General features: G+C 37.0%; 1 protein-coding gene across 5 annotated transcripts in view; it reads right to left on the bottom strand.

The window, feature by feature from the left end:
• SLC10A7 (solute carrier family 10 member 7) overlaps nucleotides 1–23,841 on the bottom strand; it is a 261,321-nt gene that overhangs the window by 113,220 nt on the left and 124,260 nt on the right. Inside the window, exon 6 of one of the 5 annotated variants that reach the window (XM_039254310.1) lies at nucleotides 10,779–11,128. The exons of the other annotated variants lie outside the window; for them this stretch is intronic. Coding sequence (XP_039110241.1) covers nucleotides 11,102–11,128 — 27 coding nt within the window. The 3' untranslated portion in view covers nucleotides 10,779–11,101. Of the gene's footprint in view, nucleotides 1–10,778; nucleotides 11,129–23,841 lie in introns of those variants that run through there. 5 annotated transcript variants of the gene reach the window in all.

Here is a 23,841-nt window from a genome sequence, read left to right as displayed (position 1 = left end):
TGTTTTCTAGTATAAAGATTTCTGGGAGATAAGAGTAAAATAAATGGGATTTATGCAACTCCAGAGAATACAGATTAAGATAGAAAAAATGCCAAAGCAAATAAGCCTGAAGTCATTTAACAAAGCAATGCCTGTTGATTGATTTATATTTGGTTTTGTAATGGGATTGCACACAGAGTCTACTGTGCCTAACTTCCTGCACTTCACATTTTAGCCCCGTCCTTGGCAACTGAAAGCCCAATGGGAAGGCTGATGATAGTAGATCAGATAATCTGCAAAGCAGATAATCTGCTTCTCACAATTGAGTATTAGAACAGTCTAGTAGGCCACCTGAGCCCCCATAATATACCCTTTCCAGGCCCACAAACAGAGCCTTTCAGGTTATTGACCTGAGCCCAGAGGCATCATGGAGGCTCACAATTAAAAGGCTTTGACCCAACTTCTGACCTCAATGTCCGCTTCCTGTGGAGAGTGTCTGAACTGGTCTAACAGAATTGCAGATTTAGGAATGCTGCCCACATTACTTTCATTCTACCTTCTAGCTCACAAAACCATTAAGATCCTATTTGTTCAGATATATGTTGGTGCAACAGCTCAAAACACTCCATATTAGTCTTTGTTACACAGATGGCTATGAGGTTCTCAAAAATTACTTATCTCTTCTATCAAAAGTGACAATCTTTATTTTAAAACATGTAATATGTGTATTTGCAGCTATATCGCTGTGCCTAATCAATGAATACCACATCTTTTATTGATGCAGATTTATTAGAAGCCACAGCAAGATCATAGTAATAAACAGGTCCTTGAGGAACAAGATCTTCAGTGACCTTAATATTGTAATTGCTCTTGCGTGCACAATAAACATATGTTCAAAACTAGGATAGCAGGCCTAAAATGAAGCAAATATTTTATCTCATTCAATTGCCTGCCTGAATAACTGAGAAGCTCAGAAAAGTGAAAAACCTGCCTCTTCAGAGATGGAAACCCCAATCTTGACAAGCTCTCAGTCAGAAGAAAGCAATTTTAAATGGACAATGTGGATAGTAGCAATTAAGTACTTTGCTCTAAATCAGTGTATTCTTGTCTATTTTTATTCTCTCCAAGAACATGGCAATAAAAGACTGTATTTTTTCACTGATATCTCCAGGGCATCCCACCATTGAGTTAGATATATTACTCCTGGGTGAGAGATGTAAAATTTCTGATAGCTTGAAGACTGGCCCCAGCTCTTGTCAAATGATGCAGTTCAGAGTTCACTCAGTGATTCATACTACACAAATATCTGCGTGCCAAATAACTATCTATGTGTGTGTGGGGTGTGTATGTGTATAAAAATTTAAGTAGACAAAAGAGAGCTAACCTCTTCTGTCTTAGAAAGCAGTTGGAGCAAACTTTGATGGGAAGAAAACCATCCAAAGCATGTGAATTTCAGATAGAAGTATATAACTGGTCAAATAAAATTTTGTCTGAACCTGAGTATACTCCATCAGTTGTAATTTCTGCAGGTCAATCTACAACCCTATCAAAGCAGAAAAATAAAATCAACAGCAATAATAATTAAAAAATAAGAAAATAATATCCTAGATCTTTCAAGCATATGTGAATTTTCAAATAAGGCACATAGGATGCTTAAGGTAACCAGGTCCTCACTAATCAACTAACAAAATGGTAGCAGGTTTGTGATGGTGTGTTAATTATACTTGTGAAAGGGTGATTATGTAATTTCTGGGAAATTATATATATATATATATATATACAATTATATATATCTATAATTATAAATTATAGAGTCTTGATCTATAAAAGTTACTTGCTACTAATGTGCAAACCATATCTTAACATTCTGTGTTTTATTTTTTTTCAAACCAGACAGATTCTGCTGGCATTTCTTTTTAGTTTTAAAGCAATTCATTTCATAACATATACTTAGTTTAAATCCAACCAATAGTTTAGAACTCCTACTATGTGTGGAGCACAAGATTAGTTATTGCTGAAGAGTACAATAATGAATTGCATCACAAGCTGGAATACAGAAAGTCTTTTTAAAACAAATGCATTTGATTCTTATTTATGATTATTATAGCAATACCCAGAAATAGATACAATGGTACTTTAATATTATTATATCATAGATTGTTTTTTTCTACTTTTCCTTTTTTAGCATTACTAACAACTATATTTAGGGAATAATATAATCAATATACCACAAAAACATGTAATTAGCCAATACATTGTTCATCTCAATGCCCAAAATTTGAAAAACTAGATAATGTAACCAGATAAAAATCTAAGCATTTATTTAACTTAAGCTGTTTCAGAATCCCTAAAAAATGAAGAAACGTTGGCCTTCATTTTGGAGAGCTTCTCAAGTTATTCCAAATCACTCTTTTATAATCGGAATTTTATCAGCAGATCCAGATTTTGTGGGACCTGAAGCCTATACAATTTAGGGGCTCTTGTTTAAGAAAAGAATGCAAAATAGTTCCAGGCCCTTCGAAGGGGCACATGCAATGGAGGAGCCCTAAAGCTTCAGCTTTAATGGCTTCTGAACATACCCATCTCTGGTCTGCAGCCATCAGTAACAAGCTTTCATTAATGACATGATGTAAAACAGAGCAACAAGTATCTGAAACTAAAGTTGGGGCGGAAATATATTTCTCTAAAATGTAATTATAGGAGCTATGTGGACTTCGGTGAAAATGAACTCCAAAGGCACCCCCCAGAAACTTACTCTAACATTACCATGCACAGCATCAGGAGGGGGCTCAAGGTTAATCACTCATTTCCCTTTTCAATCTGTCTCAATTACTGTTATGGGATGCTTCAATTAGTCATTTCCATTCTCTCCAGGGATAGGGAGAGACTGCAGATAACTCATCCCAAATAGACTTCACAATTTGAATCCCTCCATACAGCTAAAGAAAAATCTTCACTAGAGAAAAGCAAGATTTGCTATCATCCGCTCTGTACTCAGTCAATGCCACTCTCTCATCAGACAAAAAGAAGCCATAAGTCTTCTGGGATGCAAGGCGTTCTTTTCCCTTCCCCCTAAGGAGCAAGTTCTGTTTCTACCACACACTCAGCCCAAGACAGCCCTAGGCAATGTTCTTAAAACTACCCTTGGAAGGCCCTTTCCAGAAGCTAGCCCCTGAGACAGACAACCATGTTATCAATCACAGACACAGCATTTATACTTTTATTCTATGCCTGTTCTCTACTTGTCACAAGACTGCTTAGCCCTAGATTATAAGTCTGCAAAAAGAGACATTCAACGATTCTTTAAGAAGCATGTGTGGTATCTGTTTATGGAAGACTACATAGAAAATAATGATTGCTAAATCTACCAAGAGTAATGCCTCTTATCATAGAGAAGGCATCAATCTCCAAATTCATGGATTAAGAAAAATTCTAACCCAGCAAAAGGCTTTGTTGCAAAAGTTGTGTTTTTATCTTTGCAAAAAAAAACCCCAAATTTAAGTGGTCTAGGTACTGTTATGCTATGGAGATTACACACATTGTGCTACTACTATAAGAGTGTAAGATAACATCTATGAATGGATAAAGATTTCTAGTCATGGTGGCAATTCGGTAATTGTTTATTGTCCCAGAGAAGAATACATTTGCTCAAGGACTGTGTGAAATGGTCCATTTCTGATGAGCCATTTCTTCCTTTGTGCTATCCCTGAGCTTTGTGCTCATTGTACTTACGTGACAATGCAGTTGCAGTATTCAGGACTATTTCACCCAATAGACTATAAACCCCTGAGGGCTAGGGTGGTGGCATTTCTATGTCCTTAGGGATGAGTGGAGAATTGATACATAGTAGGCACTCAGTGAGTGGATTTACTGAAGTGTCATGGAATGGATAATATTAAATGGTGAGATTTATATATTTTAAAAGTTGACTCTGAATTGTGTGCTCTTCAATTAATCGGAATGGCAGGGAACCTAATAGTCTAGGAATGAACATAGTATATTGAAAAATTTTTTAAAGTTACTATATTAAAAGCCGTACAAAAGATGCTCTCAATGGAACCGAGCAGTGCTAAGCATGAAGAAATTCTTAGTATATAGTAACATCTCCTTCCAGAAAAACATTGCAAAACCCAGAGATTAAAAATATTCCAGGGGTACCTGGGTAGCTCAGTCGGTTAAGTGTCCGACTTTGGTTTTGGCTCAGGTCACGATCTCACAGTTGGTGAGCTGGAGTCCCACACTGGGCTCTGTGCTGACAGGGCAAAGCCTGCTTGGGATTCTTTCTCTCCCCTCACCCTCTCTGTCCCTGCCCTGCTCAGTCTCTCTCTCTCTCTCAAAATAAATAAATAAACTTAAAAAAACTCCAGATGTATTTAAAATTACATAATTTTTTTCAAATTTCTTATAAGATTGTCACCTTATTTCTTGACTTTTTCATAACGTTTGTATTTTTGCACATAAGAAAAATACAAAATTCAGTCTTGACTTATGAAACTCTCCTTTATTATGAGTCCAAAATATTTCAAGATATAATTACAGGCACACTATAATAGGAAAACGATATGATAAATTAGGCAGAGAGGGAAAGGTTAGGACCTGAGGTCCCAGGGTAGGGGAAAAAAACACATTTTGGAACAATGCTGGGAGCCTCTGACCACAGCAAAGCCCCTTGGGCATAAGGTGCTTCTTAAGAATGTAACAGACACAACATACTCCCCCTCAGGAATTTGACAAAATAACTTAACTAAAATAAGTAAACCATAAAACTTATATTATATGAGGGACAGGATGACCATAGTCTGCCTCCTCACACAATGGAATTGAGCTAATCAGGAACAGACAACCCAGGCACCTAGAGTTATCAAGCCAGTAAAGGTAGGACCTGAGAAGGAACCAGTAGGAAGGAAGGGGGGTCGACCAGAACCTCACAGAACAGAGTGCCTTGCCTACATTCACTTTCAAATGCCCCTTCTCTGTAAAGAGAGCTTTCATACCATTCTTACTTTCTGACCTTATTATACTCTAATAAACTTTCGCCTGCTGCTCATTTTATTATGTGTCCACCTCTTTATTCTTCAAAGCAGTGAGGCAATGAATCCCGGGTGTTGAGGTAAAAAAAAAATCCTGCAACAATACCTAAGAGATACTACAAGTTTGATCTCAGAACATTGCAATCGAGCAACAATCACGATAAAGGGAGTCAAATGAATTTTCTTTTATTTCCCCATACATATAAAAAATATATTTACAATGTCCTGTAGCTTAAGTGGGCAATAGTGTTATGTCTAAAAAAAACCAAAAAACAGAAAAACTGTACGTACCTCAATTTAAAAACACTTTACTGCTGGGGTGCTTGGGTAGCTCAGTCAGTTAAGCATCTGACTTCAGCTCAGGTCATGATATCATGGTTCATGTGTTTGAACCCCGCATCAGGCTCTGTGCTGACAGCTCAGAGTCTGGGGCCTGCTTCAGATTCTGTGTCTCCCTCTCTCTCTTTCTCTTTGCCTCCTTCTCCACTCATACTCTGTCTCTCTCTCAAAAATAAAAAAACATTAAAAAAAATTAAAAACACTTTACTGCTAAAAAATGCAAAGCATCATCTGAGTTTTCAGGGAGCCACATCGTTTTCTGGTGGAGGGTCTTTACTCAATGTTGATGGCTGCTGACTGCTCAGGGGTTGGTGGAGATCAGAGTGGCTGTGACAGTTTCTTCAAATAAGACAATGAAGTTTGCTGTACTGATTGACTCTTCCTTTCCTGAATGATTTCTGGGCAGCCTGGGATGCTGTTTGCTTGCATGTTAGCCACAGGAGACCTTCTTTCAAAATTGGGAATCCGTCTTCCCAAACCCTGTTGCTGTTTTATAAACCAATTTTATGTAATATTTGCAATCCTTGGTATTGATTTCAACAATCTTCACGGCATCTTCACAGAATATATTCCAACTCAAGTAACTACTTTCTTTGCTCATCCCTAAGAAGCAATTCCTCATCCTTTCAAGTTTGATCATGAGATCGCAGCAATTTAGTCCCACCTTCAAGCTCCACTTCTAATTCTAGTTCTCTTGCCATTTCTACCACACTGTTAGATACTTCTTCCACTGAAGTCTTGAACCCCTCAAGAGGTTTGGAATCATCTCTTTGCCAGCTCCTGTTTATGTTATTTTGACCTCTGCCCATGAATCACAAATGTTCTTAATGAATCTAGAATGGTGAATCCTTTCCAGAAAGTTTTGAATTTACTTTGCCCAAATCCATGAGGGGAATCACTAATTATGGCAGCTCTGGCCTTATGAAATATATGTCTTAAACAATAAGACCTGAGAATCAAAATTACCCCTTGATCCCCAGGCTGCGGAACTGACACTGTGTTAACAGGAGTGAAAACAACATCCATCTCTTTGTCCATCTCCAGCAGAGCTCTTGGGTGACTAGGTGTATTGTCAGTGAGCAATCGCACTTTGAAGGAATCCTTTTTTTGAGCAGTAGGTCTCAGCAGCGGGCTTACAATATTCAATAAACCATGTCGTAAGGAGATGTGTTGTCATCCAGGCTTTGCTGTTACATTTATAGAGCACAGGCAGAGCAGGTGTAGCATAATCTTAAGGGCCCTACAATTTTCAGAATGATTAATAAACATTGGGTTCAACATAAAGGCATCATGTGCACTAGCCCCTAACAGAGTAGGCTGTCCTTTGAAGCTTTGAAGCCAGGCATTAACTTCTCTCTAGCTATCAAAGTATTAGATGGCATCTTCTTTGTGAATAGTGCTGTTTTGTCTACATTGAAAATTTGTTTTTTAGTGAGGCCACCTTCGTGAATTCTCTTAGGTGGATCTTCTGGATGACTTGCTGCAGCTTCTCCATCAGCACTTGCTGCTTCACCTTGTACTTTGATGTCAAGGAGATGACTTCTTTCCTCAAACCTCATAAACCAACCTATTACCTTCAAACTTTGCTTCTGCAGCTTCCTTACCTCTCTCTCAGCCCTCACAGAATTGAGGAGAGTTAGGGACTTCCTCTAGATTAGGCTTTGGCTTAAGGGAATCTAGTGGCCAGTTAGCTCTTCTTATCTAGAGCATTCAGACTTTCTCCCTAACAGCAATGAGGCTGTTTTACTTTCTTATCATTCATGTATTCACTAGAGTAGCACTTTTCATCTCCCTCAATAACTTTTCCTTTCTACTCACAACCTGGCTAACTGTTGGCACAAGGGGCCTAATTTATTGGCTTATCTTGACTTTCAAAATGCCTTCGTCCCTAAGCGTAATCATTTCTAGCTTTTGATTTTTTGAAATTTTTTAACGTTTATTTATTTTTGAGAGAGAGAGAGACAGAAAATAAACAGGGAAAGGGTAGAGACAGAGGGAGACACAGAATCTGAAACAGGCTCTAGGCTCTGAGCTGTCAGCACAGAGCCCAACTTGGGGCTTGGACCCACAAGCCAAAAGATCATGACCTGAGCCAAAGTCAGAGGCTTAACCTACTGAGCCACCCAGTTGCCCCCTCTAGCTTTTGATTTGAAGTGAGACATGTGACTCTTCCTTTTATTTGAATACTTATAGGCCATTATAGTGCTATTAATTGCTCTAACTTCAATAACGTTGTGTCTCAGGGAATAGGGAGGTCCAAGGAGAGGATAGATGGGGGAACGGCCAGTCAGGGGCACAGTCAGAACACACAACATTTATCAGTTAAGTTCATCACCTTACATAGGTACAGTTTGTGGCACCTCAATACAATCACAATAGTTATATCAAAGATCACTGATCGTAGATCACCGTAACAAATACAGGAACAATGAAAAAGGCTGAAATATTGTGAGAATTACCAAAATGCAACACAGAGACATGAAGTGAGCAAATGCCATTGGAAGAATGGTGCCAACAGAGTGTTCATCGCAGGGTTGTTACACACATTCAAGTTGTAACAAACACAGTATCTGTGAAGTGTAATGGGTGAAGCACAATAAAATGAGTCATATCTTTATATCAGTATTGGAGGGAAGGAAAGAGGAGGATCACATATCATAAATGTTGGTGAAACTTTCCCTGGGACCTTCTAACCTCCTCTTGGCACCACCTCCCTCTTGCCCAGCTTCCACATTGTCTTTTGCATGCGGGCCTCCAAAACAATTAAATGTTCACTCTGTCTCTTTTTCTACTGTGCCTCTGCTCCCTCATAACATAAGGGAACATTTTTTAATGTTTTGGCGACCACTTCAGAGTGTGCTTACAGTCATGAAATCAGAAAATAATGGGAGGCAACTAGACAAGATTAATTGGTTCAAGCTGATTCTAGGAGACTGAGTATGTCTCTAATAATGTAATGATTATTTTGAGGCAAGTATTGTGCCGAGTGCTTTGTATAAACCAATCAACTATTTCTCTCAATTCCCTGTAAGATAGGTTCTATTATCGTCCCCTTACTTGCTCAAGAAACCCGAGGCTCAGAAAAGCTAACAACTAACGGCCACTGTCACTGAGTTTCAATCTCAGTTTAGCTTCAGAATCTGTGCTCTTTATGAATAATGATGATGATACTGATGACATCAGCAAAGTAAGAATACTAACAGTTAAGAGCACTTATTAGGGGCCAGGCAAGTTCTAAGTACTTTATAGACATTCATTCACTTATTTAAGAAACAACACTAGACTGGAAGCCAAAAAGACTAGGATTCCACTCCAAATCCTGGTACTGATTAACTGCAAAGCTTGGAGGAAGTCACTTCTACCACTCTGAGTCTCAGTTTCCACAGATACACATTGAAGGTATTGTACCAGGTGATCCCTCTCACATTATATTTATAGTCTTCTCACTCAGAATAAGCCAACGGAAGAGGCCCTTGAGATGAGCACAGGGGTACGAGAAGAAAATGATATTCCTGCTGTCAAAAAATGTATATACTAAGTCAAACAATATCAGTGATTGAGGACCAGAAAAGATTTCACATGGTATTCAAAACTGCTGTTTGATGGATTAGCACAGAATACAAAATAAAATTTGGTAATTATGATGGACTGAATTATGTGCCCCCACCCCAAATTCATATGTGAAGCGCTAACTCACAACACGACTATAGGTAGTGATAGAGTCTATGGACCTAATTAAGGTTAAATGAGGTCATAAGGGTAGGGCTCTAAACAATTGGGCTGGTGTCTTATAAGAAGAGGAAGGGGGGATGAGTGGCTCAGTCGGTTAAGCGTCCAACTTCGGCTCAGGTCATGATCTCGCGGTTTGTGGCTTCGAACCCCACATCAGGCTCTGTGCTGACAGCTAGCTCAGAGCCTGGAGCCCTGTTTCAGATTCTGTGTCTCCCTCTCTCTCTCTGATCCTCCCCCTCTCTCTCTCAGAAATAAATAAAAACATTAAAAAATATTTTTGAAAAAGAAAAAAAAGAAGAGGAAGAGACACCAGAGATTTCAATCTCTCTCTCTCTGCCACATGAGAACATAGCAAGGATACAGCCCCCACAAAGACCAGAAATAGATACTTTGCCAGAAACTGAATTGGCCTGAACCTTGATCTTGGACTTCTTAGCCACTGCGAGAAATAAATTTCTGTTGTTTACGCCACCTAGTCTACGGTGTTTTGTTAATGGTAGCCCAAACTAACAAAGACAATAATTAAAGGAAAAAGAATCCTAGATTTAAAAAAATCCTAACTCTAAAGACTGCTGAATTTAATTGCACATTAAAAAAACCTTTATATGACAAAAACAATTATACAGTCAAAAACATTTGCAAAACATGTAACAGAATAGATCATTACTATATGAATAACATAAAATCAATATAAAAGATTAATGGAAAAATTAGTAAAAAGATATGAACATATTCACATCCTTAGTGCCTACTTCAGTTTCTTGAGGGAGATAGCTAATGATTAATTAAACTAAACACATAAATTATGTAATTTTAGTTTTATTAGTTTTTTTAAAGCACACAACTTATATAAATATAGGGATTTAGATGACAATAGGTTAAGTTTGTAGAATTATTATAGAATTTTATAGAAATATAAAATCAGAGTATTATATTAAAAACAAAAAAGTTATGTAAAAGCCAGTGAACATTTTAAAAATTACTCAACCTCACCTGTAATTGATAATAAATAAGTAATGCTAAAATAAATACTTGATACATACATATCTAAATAAGATTACATTTCTCTTAATAAATTTACAAGTTGGTAATGTCTACTGTTGGTGAGGAGGGAAAAATGGTAGAGCCTTTTAAGAGTAAAGTTATTTATCAAAATTAAAAATATAAATACCTATGGCACAGCTGTTCTACTTCTAGGAACCAATGCTACCAATATGCTCCCAAAACAAACATGAAGATAAATGAACACTAATTGTCATGACCAGTTGTTTATAACAGCAAAAAAACTAATACAATCTCATAGGTTCATTTATGGAGAATGACTTCAATCTTTAAGATGTATCTTGTCAATAGACTCTTATGCAGATGTTAGAATGAAGGAAGACTGCACTGAGTTCAAGAAAAAAAAGCAAGGTGCAGACTTTTATATGATATATTACTATTGGTGTGAATTTTTAAATGCATACATATATGCATGGGAATACACACATACACACACACACATACTGGTATCGTCATATATTTCTGGTAGAAAACATGAGAAAGTTAGCAATGGCTTTCCATAAGGAGATATGAGAGAGAAATATTTTCATTTACTGTTTTGTTTTTGTATATATGTCCATAATATGTATTTAAGAATATAATTCTGAAAAACAGAGCATTTATATAAAAAGTCTTTAAATTATGAGTCTACCTTCAATTTCTATGAATCAACGCTTTTCCTTGAAAAGACTGAATATTCAACAATCAGTATACCAAATACCTCAATTAGGCCAACGTATCTTTCTTTCTATAGCAATCTTTTCCTTTAGCAATTTCTCTTTTACAAACAAACCACACTGAGTTTGTCCTGAGCTCTCTTTTCTCATATTTTCTTAAATGCAACCAGCTGCCAACCCCAGTTGATACTCTTCCATTCACGCTTTCAGGACCCTAGTAGCTCAGGTATCATTGTCATTCATTAGACAATAGTAATAGTGGAAGGAGATGTCGTTACTGAGTTCTTCTATGTGGCAGGCACTTCACATATTCTGCTTTCTTTCTAATACCTACAGCGATAACAGAAGGTTGGTATTAATATCTCTTTTATCTGGATACCCACAATATCATTACACCTAAAAAATGGTGTAATCAGGTGGTGAAAAGTAGTGTCTCGTTTGAAATTAAATTTCTCTTAACTCCTAAAAGGCTGAACATACTTTTATTCATTTACTGGCCATTATAGTCTCTTGCAGCATTTCCTGTCATATGTTTTGCCTATTTTGTTAGCTCATGGTTTGTCCTTTGCTTTCTGATTCGTTTCTCATGTATTTTAATCTCTTTCTCCAACTTTTTAAAAAAAGATTTCAAACCTATATTAAGATTGCCAAAAATAGTGTAATGAACATCTATATATTCTTCACCTATATTCACCAATTACCAGTTGTTAACATTTTGCCATCTCGCTTTTAATCCTCCACCCCCAGGTGGTGGAAGTCACAGCATTGTGACGCTTCTCATCTAAATACTTCAGCATGGGTTCTGTGCCTCTTCATCCTTTCTGCCATCCGGGCCCTTCACAGACCCTTGCTCTAGCCTAATGAACTCCTACAGCTTCCTGTATCATGTATTTACTATTTCCTTTCTTTGCAATGTATTTCTGCCATTTTCTATATATCCAAATCTTATCCATCCTTCAAGGCACAACTCAGATGTCCCTCAGTCCATGAAGCCGTCCCTTCTTAATTTTCCTTCTGTTGCCTGTGCCAATTTTATACCACCTATTGCTTTCTTCTTGGCACCACAGTTATTTGTGTATATGGCTCATATCCCTAACGGTCACAAGCACGTAAGGACAGGAAGTGTGTCCAATAGTAACTTACATTTTCCACAGATCTTAGCAGAGCAACTTACAAATAGGAGACACTCAAAAAACATATGCAAAATCAACCAGCAAAATCACTTAAAAATGTATGTTTGTGAAAAAATCAGAGGGAAGTTAAGATTCTATTTCCAATCCTTTCAACAACTCCTTGTGATTTTTCTATAAGTCAGTTAACTCTAGCAGTGATAATATTGATTATAAAATAATAGCTTTTATTCTTTTTTCAAGATCAGGCACTTCATATATGCCATTCATCGTGTCATTTAATCCTCATGACAGCTTTGTGAGGTAGACATTATTACCATATTATAAGAGGAAAAGGAAGTAGAGAGAGATGAAGTAACATGTCTGTGCAGGTGGGGTATTAGTCTATAATTTTTGTCATGTTTATCTTTTTATTATTCTTACTGCTCATTGACCTACTACCTACTACATTGACCTATAGTAGGTATTCAATAAACATTTGTGAAATGACTTGTTTAAAATTAGGTGTTTGTGCCTACTTAGAGATGTATGAATTCAATGAGTAATACTATTTAGCCAAAAAATACAACCCAAAACAGATAAACAACTCACACTTATTACCAGATAATTAAAGAAAAGTTGGTATTTTCTGTTATGCACAAAAAGTCATAACAATCTTTGGAACTCTATAATAGGTTGATTTAGCTTTTAACTTCTTGATTCATCATGAACAGCATCAATACTTAGAGAGGCATGTGCTTAAAACATGCAAAATTAAGAGGCTTTTTCTTTGCGGGGGCGGGGGGGGTGTTTCTGGTGAGGAGCTAGGTGGTTTTAGCTTTTGTAATTGGCAATTCCACCAAAATCCATCAGATGGCTATCTGTGACTTCTCTAATAAACATTTTACGTTGCCTTGGAAAAAGTGAACGCCAAGAGTCCAGTGTCCGGGCCCTTTATTATCAAACAGGGGATCTGGCTCCCAGCTCTCATGGGTCTGAGATTCAATGGCCCAAATACAACCTTTCTGGCTGAACAGGGCTGTGAGACCTGAAATAACTGGGCTATAATTTCAGTTGTCTTAAAGTCTGACACCAATGTAACTGATAGGCTTTGATCTTTAAACAAAAAAAAGAAAAGTGTTAAGGCATAAACAATTTTTATCAAATTTTGTTTCCCTGAATTATATATTATCCCAAACATCATTGTGTTTAATTCTAAACACATACTCTTAATGATATCTATTAACTCATTTAAAAGCAGTAAGCAGTGTCAAGACACATGGTAGACCAGCACTCCCAGAGAGAACTTCGGTCTCCTTGGTCCAGTCTCAGTGTCTCCATGGCCAAAGCTGGAGGATCGGCTTCTAACGTAACACTGGAAAAAAGGAGCATGACTGTTGTATAGATATGAACGCCATATTTGGAATAAGGAGGACTGATAGGCTGGCCTCCTGGCTCTGAGACTCTGAGCAAATCACTTACCCAGTCTCAATGAGCCTCAGAGTCCTCAGCTATAAAATGCAGATGACCATTTCTCCATGGGCAATTGCTAGGATTTGTGACATGATGGAGATAAAAGTACTTCGCAGTTCCCTAGCTTAACAAATGCTCAATAAATGTTAATAGATGCAACCAATGGGGTCTCAAATCATATTTTTTTAGGGATTATGATAATGAAAGGTGTAATAGTTTATGACACCATTAAAGTTTGAGTGTTTGAGCTTTGATCTTTTAATGGTAAAGTTTGTTGAAGACATCCTAGATTTTGCTATTTGAAGGACTATCTTTACTCATATTTTATACCTTATTCAGAAAAATCAATAAATAAATGTGTGTGCTCACTGAATGAGTAAATGAATACATAGTTAAAAAAAAGGCTTGTGGGTTATAAGCATACCCGCTCATAAGAAAGTGTTTTGAAATTGAAAAAAGGCAATCATAATGTTTTATGATTCCAATTACTGATAATATTGCTAACGCTAATAGTTACTAAGGATTTCAAGTTTTCTAGGAATTGGGAAGTTTTTGGAAAAGGATACAGAATATGTAAAAGATACTTATTTAAATCAGAATCCTAGATCTGGGAAGGTTCTGAGCAGAAGTCATGAAAATATGAACCATTATCCCTTCTACTTTATCAGTTAGATTATTTGTAAGTTACTTAAATTCACTGAGTTTAAATGTGCATTCATTTCAAGTACTTTTTGCTTTTAATTTTAAAGTTAGACTGAACAGCCATAAAGACAGAAAATTCAAAATGCAAAAAATGAAAAGAAATGTTTGTAAATATATTTAATATAAAAGCGAGAGGAGCTTTGGGAGAAACTAGTACTCAGAGCTACTTGAAAAGGAAAAAGGAAAAAAAAATAAACAAATCTTGATCCCTATTCTTTAAGGAGAGAGATCCTGAAGCTCAGAAGCAGTACTATCATCCTGTTAGTTAAATGTTGACGTGTTGTGTGACTGAAACTTCTAATTGTTTACAAAAATGTAACATAATGTGTCATCTTCGCTCACAAATTTATGCTTTACTCAAAAAAGGACATATAAACCATATAAACTCATGCCCTCAGTCTAATAAGTAATTCTCTCTAGTTTTTATCTTTATTATAATTCTCATATACATATTAATATAAAGTATACCAGAGCTTTTAAGTGTTGGCCCATCAAACTTGGGCACTGCAAATGTGTGAAGAGGAAAACAATGTTAGATACCCATTTGTGGCTGTGCAAATCAATGTCTCCAAGAAGAGCAATCTGGACTAAGGGTTATTCTTGTTACTAAAAAGAAAAATCCTCTGTGTCTGTGTGACCAAGAAAAAAAAAAGCGTAAAGTAAAAATACTGCTAAAAGCAAACAGAATTCTTGAACTCTTTGACCTATTCTGAATTGAGAAAGAAAGTATACCGTATGCCCTCAGTTCACAGTCCACTCTCATTGAGTGTCTCATTGAGTAGCTGGTCAGTGGTTAGGGACTGAGCCACACAAAAGGCACATGAAGTCTTCTCTTCTAAGAGTCAATGCATCTTCTGTAAGGTCCCTAAACATCCCCAACTCTAATCAGTAATTGTCATTAAAAGCTCTCATTACATGAAGTAAGTGTAATTAGAGCATCTTGCCCTCACAGGGTATATAGCACTGAGAAGGCTGGAGGGGTTCATAAATTAGTGCCAATTCACTCTCCCTCTATCTACCGTGCAATCTGCTGTGAGAGAGAAAAGTCGTATTTATACACATTAAGGCAAAAGCCCAATGGCCCCTACAAAATTAACCTAAACACTAACTGTGGTTATTTGAGGGACTCCCCATTTCATTATGTGTCTCAGAAATAAAAGAGATAAAGTTTGCTGCCATCAATAACACTGAACATATCTGCTGAATCTCGCAGATTCCAAGACATTAATAATTCAAAATCTTGTGGGAATTTTGTCATGGTGGAGATACGACTTGTCTGCAAACAGAGCTCAGGGGATGTTCAGTATGATCTATTCTTCTGTATATGCACAACTGCTGCATTCATCATGACACAGAGGAGAGCACAGCATTTGCTTGTACCTCTGCAATTGGAATTTGGGAATGTAGATTATAAAGTTGTTATGGTTAACATAATAATCCCCAATCTCACATGAAGAGTAATCATCCTGATATGTCATTATACCTTATGGATTAAAGGGGCTGGTAAACATTTTTTCTTTCCCTCATCTCTTAAGCATTTATGCTATAATTCAAAAAACATTGAGATGGAATGGTCAGATACAGATAGTAAGTTGGGCTCTCTCCTTATTGGGAGACTGTGTGTGTGTGTGTACACACACATACGTGTGTATATTTATACTGACATATAGACACAATGTGTTTATATATTTGTGTACATATGTACATACTCACATATATGCACACTCACATATCTATGACTTCCAGATTTACTTAAGAACTAGAAATTGACAATGTCAATTACATCACTGACTGCTGTCCTGGGCCCAGGACCTAAGAAGATGACACTAGCAGAAATATCCACCAATATTATTCCCCAAAAGGTCCCTTTAGACACTAGCCAGACCCTCAATTCTTGATAAAAGATTTCGAACAGCTCTCAAAACTAAGGCAAGAACAATCTTTCTAAAACTCAAATCTAATCATGTCATTTCCCTGTGGAAATTCTTCCCATTGCCCTTAGAATAAACCCCTAAATCCTCTTTAACAAGGCCCAGGAGACTCTATGTAATCTAGCTACCCCAGCCTATCTCAGCCTCATCTCAAGCCATTTTCTACTTCATTTTCTGAGCTCCAGACACAGTGGCTTTCTTTCAGTTCCTTGAAAGCATCATGGGCAATCCTGCCTCAGGGCCTTTGAACATGGCATTTTCTCTTATGTAACATTCTCCGTTTAGCAAATTCCTACCATTGTTCAGATCTCAGCTTATAAGTCAATTGGTCAGAGAAGGTTTCCCCTACCCTGAAAATAGGGTAATAATTACTAAATGTTCCTGTGTAGTAGGCATTGTAGCCAACTTTCTACGTGCATTTTTTTCCACTAATTTCACAACAACCCCATGAAGTTAATGCTATTATTTCCATTTACATATCTGAAAATGGGTCCCAGGAAGATTAAGAAATGTATGGAAGATTACACAGCTTACAAATGGTGGAAGAAGAATTCACTGAGATGGTCACCCTGATACAGTCTCTCTTCACATATATATTCTTTGGTAACATCATATAATTAGTTGCTTAATGTTTGCTTCCCACATTAGAATGTAACCTCTAATAAATGTTGAAAGTGTATCTACCTTGCTCACTAGGATATTGTACTGGTGCTGGGAACACAGAGGTCAACAAACATCTCTTGTTGAGTAATTGCATGATACTCTGAGTCATTTCTAACACAAAGAAAAGAAAGACTAATTAGAAATGTTCACTGTAAGTCATTACCTATCCAATTCAAGCACTAAATCTGGAGAGAGCCGAAATAGACATAAGCTACTAGGAAGTATATGTAGTCCAAATAAGTCCTAGTAAATATAATCTGAATAGAAAATTATGCAGTGTGTTTTTAGGGAAAGGAAATGCTGTGTGCACATCTAACTCTATACTGGAACCTACCAGTAAGAGCAATCACTCAGAGCACTTTATGAAATTTCAGTTTCTATAGATTTCAGAGTAGGCTTGACAGCTCTCAACTCCAATTTCAAAGTATAAACATTTAAAATCACAACGAAAAACGATTAATAAGGTAAAGTGGTGCTTGGGTGGCTCAGTCAGTTAAATGTCCGACTCTTGATTTCTGCTCAGGTCATGATCTCACAAGTTTGTGAGATCAAGATCTATGCTATCAACTCAGAGCCTGCTTCGGATTCTCTCTCTCCCTCTCTCTTTGCCTCTGCCCCACTCATACACACACTCTCTATCATGATAAACTTTAAAAAAAAAAAAAAAAAAAACAAGGTAAAATTGTTTCAAAGACTCATAGATGATCTGTCTCAATCAATACAGCTAATCCTTGCATCTAAACAGTCAGTATTATTCCATATTATATTGGGAAATGTAATCAGAATGATTGCAAGTTTTCTTGAAATGTAAAGCTGATTCCACAGACTCTGAGGACTGGTCAAGGTCAGCCCTAGACTTCAAATTCTCAAAATCCATGGTGATATCATGAATGAAACACTGATTTAATTCTACCTTATTAGATTTTTTATTTACCAGTGCTGCAACTGATTAACAAAATAAATAGGTCTTGTTTTATATTTTTCTTTTCTACCTTTCTATGACAAAGGGGTTAATGAGTCTTAACATGGCTAAATATGTGCACCAGCTTACCATAAAAAAAATTTCAATGACCACAAATATTATACTTTAAATTTAAAGGCCAATTATACTAGTTCAAAACCGAGGAGTACACCAAGACAAAAGTCTATAACTTTATCTTTAGGAGATACCTATTTAGAGAACCTACAGAGCCCACCCTGCACAAACACAATAAATACAAACAAATGAATGCTGGGAGCCATGCTGGCCTCACTGTATGACAGTCACAGCGAGGAAATGGCACATCTCCTGCCATGAGAAACGAAAACTGGTATCTCCTTCTGCTACTACTGGCTCATGTTGGAAATGAGCCTGCTGGTGTAGACCAGGCCTCACAATATTCCAAATCAGACCGATATTCCCCACAGATTCCTCATAAGGAAAAGCATATTTCTGCCTTTTCAAAAGAGATTTCAGATGAAAGCATTGTGGATGATTGTCAAAAGACTCTTCCTATGGGCCTTGCAGATCCAAGACTTACATAATAAAGAGGGTTAAGAACACAAGAGTTACAATTGAGTCTGGCCCTGAGACAAAGAGCCTAATTTAGAGTTAAGGACAGATATCCACCCCCACCCAATTGTTTCTGCTTGGAGCACTAGCCCCCCAAAGCATTTGTGATCAGTATTTGGAGTGACTTATTCTGGCCTTGAATATGCTGACTGCACCCTGTGAAGGCACCTATTGAGAAACTTCTGTTGTGATTATGGGAGCAAAGCTGTTCCTGAAAGACCTGTTTTTCTTAATACTTCTTAAACAAGCTATTTACCCCTGTCCACATAGAACTAACTTCACCCTTTTTATGCTAAAAACATTGTCTTGTATGCTAAAGATACCTTTCTTCCCCATAGGATAAGCATCTAAATCACCTACCTCAGTCACTATTGATAAAGGTTATGCACGAGTTTTCTACAAATCTATGTTCCAGGAAATTCTTACATATCAAAGAAGTTCGTCATCAGAAATCATTGTCTAAGGCAAATGCCACTTCTGTGCCATCCCCCAAACACTTAATTATAAAATAAAGTTGAGTCCCAGTCAGAGCGGAGACGCCTGCCTGGTGACCAGAAAGACTCTCGGGGCCTCTCTTATCCCTTCCTCGCCGACACCGTCCATCCTTCAGGGATGCCTGGACCTGCTGGAGCCAGTCTCTGACAAATGAACAAATGGACAAATGAAAATGTAGACGACCTGGAGAAGATTCAAAGACATCATCCTTCCAAGTCCCTTTTGTTATCCATAGGATCACATTCCTCCATATTCTTATTCATATGAATAGAATGAATAATCTATATTTTTCAAAGCCATGCCTTATTGGATGTACATGAACTTTGTTCAGCTATCAGAAATGTTTAAAGGGAATATTAGTCTCTGATCAATATTCTACTTTTTCCATGAAGTCTTACCTGATCAATTCTATCTTCCCCCCTAAATCTCTGAGTTTTCACTTTTAGTTACCATGTCACCTGTTCCTCAAGGGCATGCTTATTAAAGCACACAATTTCTACTACATTATATTTAAAGCACACAGTTTTTACTACTTTATTTTTCATATATTTGTGTGTACACGTCTCTCTTTTTAAAGTAGAAGCTGAGGGGGCACCTGAGTGGCTCAGTAAGTTGAGCACTTAACTTCAGCTCAGGTCATGATTTCACGGTTTGTGAGTTCAACTCACATGTTGTCCCCCACTTGTACTCTCCTCCACAAAAAAAATTTAAAAAGTTTTTTTAAAAAAAGTGGAAGCTCATTCAGGGTATGTTTTTCATGTGATTAAATTCTGCACCCTCCTCTCCCGCAATAGCTCCCATCAAAATGAATGCACATAAGAGAACAATTCACAAATAAATGAATATGGCTGTCTGATTGATCTGGAGTAAGGTGCTAATATATATTTGATCCCAACAATATTAACATCACACATGCTCTTTAGTGCTAACATGTCATAACTTAAGTGAAAAAACAAAAATAACAAGTGTATGTGTATTACACAGCATGAATATCTTACTAAAAGAGGGTTTCTACTTTGGTTGTTCAATATTTCAATGTACTTTCTATCCACTGAAGTCTCCAAAATCCTGCACATGCTGATAAATAAACATGTCATTCATTTTTCTTTGCTCAGTTTAGACTTTATAGAACTAAACATTCATAAAAATCAATAAGATATCCTTAAAAAAGTAAGTCACTTTGGTCCTTGAACTCAAGACACTGATCATTCTTCTTTTTGCCACATATCATGGATTCTTTGCATGATAGGTCAACCTACAGAGTTTTTTCTCTCCAAATATTTCCAATATTAATTATTCCTTCTCTCTGGCCCAGATCTACTATCCAACATGTTGCATAATCATGTCTATCTGAAGAGAACTGATAACGGTAACTGGACTGTGATATCATTTGATATTTTGTTTCCCACCTTAATCACCCTTATTAATCTAATTCTTGACCACAAAGAGAAATCATGATGTTAACTTTTAAATGAGGAGATAACTAACTAAGCCAAACTAACTCAAAGGGTTTAGAATATTGAAAGAAACAAAGATACTGGTTAGAAAAGCCCATATCAATGGAAGGAGCATATTTAAATAAAAATGTTCCCTCCAGTGATGGACATTTTACCAAAAGCTTTAAATAAAATATATTATTTCATGCATTCTGGTATGAAAGTCAAAAGCTCATGAAAGTAGAAAAGGTTGATAGTTTCAGATTATATTACTCTAAATAAAGAAGGAATTGTTGCTGACATCATCTTAAATATATCACATATTGACATGTTTTTAAAGGAATTATAGTTGTGTGGCACAAGTCAAAATTGAATTTAGTTCAATCAGCTGCAGCATATTTTTAAAAAATAAAAACATATTAGGGATACAAATATATGAAAAGGCCTTTATCAACCTTGCTCTTTATATGCCAAATTTTTAAATCCCTACTTATATGCAAGCAAAAAAAATGTACATTGGTGAGATTGTGGGATTATATATTCATAAAAAGAATAATTTCACACACACAAAAATTCCTGACCACTGCTTCCTCAAAAGTTCATGGGAAAAAAGGCAGGGAGAGACCTGTTCCTTTAGAATTCACCACAAAATGTTTAAACACTCACAAGGAAAAGTCACTAAGATTTAAACATAAATAACAAAGGAAAAATGAGAAAAAGAAAAAAGAGAATTAAGTCAAACACTCTGTAAACTGAATTCAGACTCTAAGGTTTTACAGGGCATTAATCTAATATATGCCAAATTAGATTTTCAAATTCCGTAATATTTGATTTCTTTTCTAAAACTGGTTTACTGTTAATCCCAGAAGTTTTTCTTTCAAAGATAAACTACAATTCTAAGTGAGATTTCTATTCAACCAGGAGCTCTACTGTTGATTTTTTAAGTATTTATGAACCATATTTATGATTTTACCCTCCCTAAACATTACTTTTGACTTTAATAAATTTTAGACTCATGTAAGAACTAAAAGGTGGTTTAATGTGGATTAAATAATATTCATTTAAAAACAGGGCCACTTGTACATCATTTGTCAGCTAAAATAATGTCAGAAAAGTTTTTAGACAACTGGGAATTTCTTCCAAGTCAACAACTATAAAGCAACACTGAAGCCATCCAGGAATTCCAGTATAAGATAGATCTCCTTTTGAAACACAACCCCAAAAATATATAAAATTGATCAAAGGTAACGTTCTGTCTTTGCTCTGGGGCTAAAACCTTCAGCTGGGAAACATCACGACTATGTTCCAGCCTTTAGCACTAGAGAATCTGCACAGCACAAGAGCCTAGAAATCTAGCTACTGGATGGCTTCACTGCTCCTTCACACCCCGCTCAATGGAGCTTCTCATTAAGACCATTCCTGAGCTTCAAGTCACAAAATGAGATCATTCAGCAAAAGCCCTTCAGTATGGCCAGTCCACTCATGCTAAAGTGGTATTGGAACAGAAGTTCGCGGGTTTGTTGGAGAGCAAATAAAAGATCGCAGCAGGCCATGGAAGGATGTAGTCCTTCTAGGGTGAGTAGATCTGGGGTAGCATAAAACAGGAGAGCAGAAGAAACACCTTTAAGAATCCTCTGGAGTATAATTTAACAATACAAAATAAAAGCGGAAACTAAAGATGAAAGAAAACCTGGATAAAGCAATAACAAAAGAAGTTGTTCCTTCTGGGCAGAGACTCTAGGGACCAGAGTTGAAGCAGTTAGCTCTTTGGGCAGTGCAGATGCATATAATGTCACAAGTGTTCACACTGTTATTGATAAAGCATTGGTATTTTCTGCGACATCATATGGCAAGACACAGTAACTCCTAGGAGCACCTTGAGATTTATGGAAGCATGTGAATATGTGTGTATGTGAGCAAATACCTGCAAATGAGTACCTCCTCTGCTAGACCTTCAATTAAAAAAAAAAAGAAAAAGAAAAAAAAAAAGATTCTCTTCTGGACTGGAAAAAAATTAGATAAATCTCATTATATAAGTCAGCATCTTAGAATTCAATTTGATATTTATTTTGGCAATCAAATAGCAACCAGGATATAAGGAAGACCCAGGTGAAAAACGGTTGTGTGAACTAGACGAATGCCATTTTAGCCAAAGCTACCATGACTGTTCTGTGACCTGAAATCTTCTTGAGCACAGCCTCTCCCTGCCCTCCCCCTACTTCTTTCCTTTTGTTTACAGCACACCCTTGGGCATAAAGTCATTGATCTGCCCTGGAGATATGACTATGACAGAGACCTATTCTTAAAGGTTCTCCCCTGGAGTGATCCCTCAGCATGTATTCCCAGCCTCTAGGGCTACGAAAACTGGTCTTAAGGGAGGTGGGGTTGTGAAGACCCATTCCTCTTGTGGTTACCCAAGACAGGTTTCTATCCATAAATTCCCTTAATAAACCATTTCTTATCACACTGGACCTGTTGGCCTTTTTCTTTGGTCTTATGGATCCTTTGGCCTTTGGAGGTCATTTTGTATATACCTTCCTTTCATGGAACAAATGTAACAGTTACATACACTTACACACACACAGACACATAGACACACACAGACACACACACACACACACACGCACACACACTGAATGTGTGGCATCCATTATAACTTAAATATTTGATTTCTTTCTGTTTAAAGTATAGTAAGAGAAGTACCAAAAAGTTCTTTATCACAAAAGAAGTCAAAGAAGACAAATTAAGATCAAGAAAGTTGGAAACTCCGAAGGAGAATCTATACAAAATTACACTGTAACAATAGTGGAACATTTGTTATAAGAAAAGTGGACAAGCCTTGGACCAGTGATCAGGAAGCCCTTTAATTTGATATAATAAGAAACAGCTTTATGGACCACAGCATGTTAGAATTACTCTTTTTCAGCAAAGAATCTCTGGGTAATTCAAAAGACAAGAAGGATGAAATATGGCTTTGTAAAGCTTGTTTACAGATGGGAATACAGACAAGTCCATCCCGAAGAAAGAGAAAAGACAGAAAAAAAACCTGCCAGGCTGGGAAAGGCAAAACCTTGCATGCAAATATGTATCATACACCACTAGCTTATAAGACTCAGAAATCCCCAGGCTTTTTGTTCTATCCTGAGTCCTGCCTGGAAAATGGTTTATTTATTCTACAGCTATTTAGACTGGCACAGACTAGGTGCCAGGCACTATATAGATATCAGGGACATTAGAGTGAAAAAAAGAGGTAAGGTCTCTCCTCTCATAGAGCTTACACTCTAGTGTGACTGACACACAATAGACAAATTAACAAAATACTTCTGGTAATGATAATGGCTTTGAAGAAATTTTTTAAAAATGTGTTAGAAAGTACTGAGGAGGTGCTTATGAAAAGCTACTGAGGAGATGCCTTTTCAGCTGACACCTGAGTGACAAGAAAGAGCCAATCCAGTGAAGATCAGAAGAAAGAATGTTCTAGAAAGAGGGATGGCTAGAGCAAAGGCCCTTGGGGGGGGATGGGGGGATGGCTTGGTGTCTTTGAGGAAAAACCATTGCTGAAGTATGCTAAGTATGTGGTATGGTATTAGGTGGGGCCAAGGAGGAAGGCAAGGCTACCTAATAAGACTTTACTGGTTGGGATAGGGGTCTATAAATTCTCTCCTATGGGCAACAGAAGACA

Source organism: Hyaena hyaena, unplaced genomic scaffold, assembly GCF_003009895.1.
Source record: "Hyaena hyaena isolate Hyena2069 unplaced genomic scaffold, ASM300989v1 scaffold_476, whole genome shotgun sequence".
Taxonomy (NCBI): domain Eukaryota; kingdom Metazoa; phylum Chordata; class Mammalia; order Carnivora; family Hyaenidae; genus Hyaena; species Hyaena hyaena.
The sequence above is the reverse complement of the archived record's forward strand: the minus strand, read 5'-3'. Positions and strand labels throughout refer to the sequence as shown.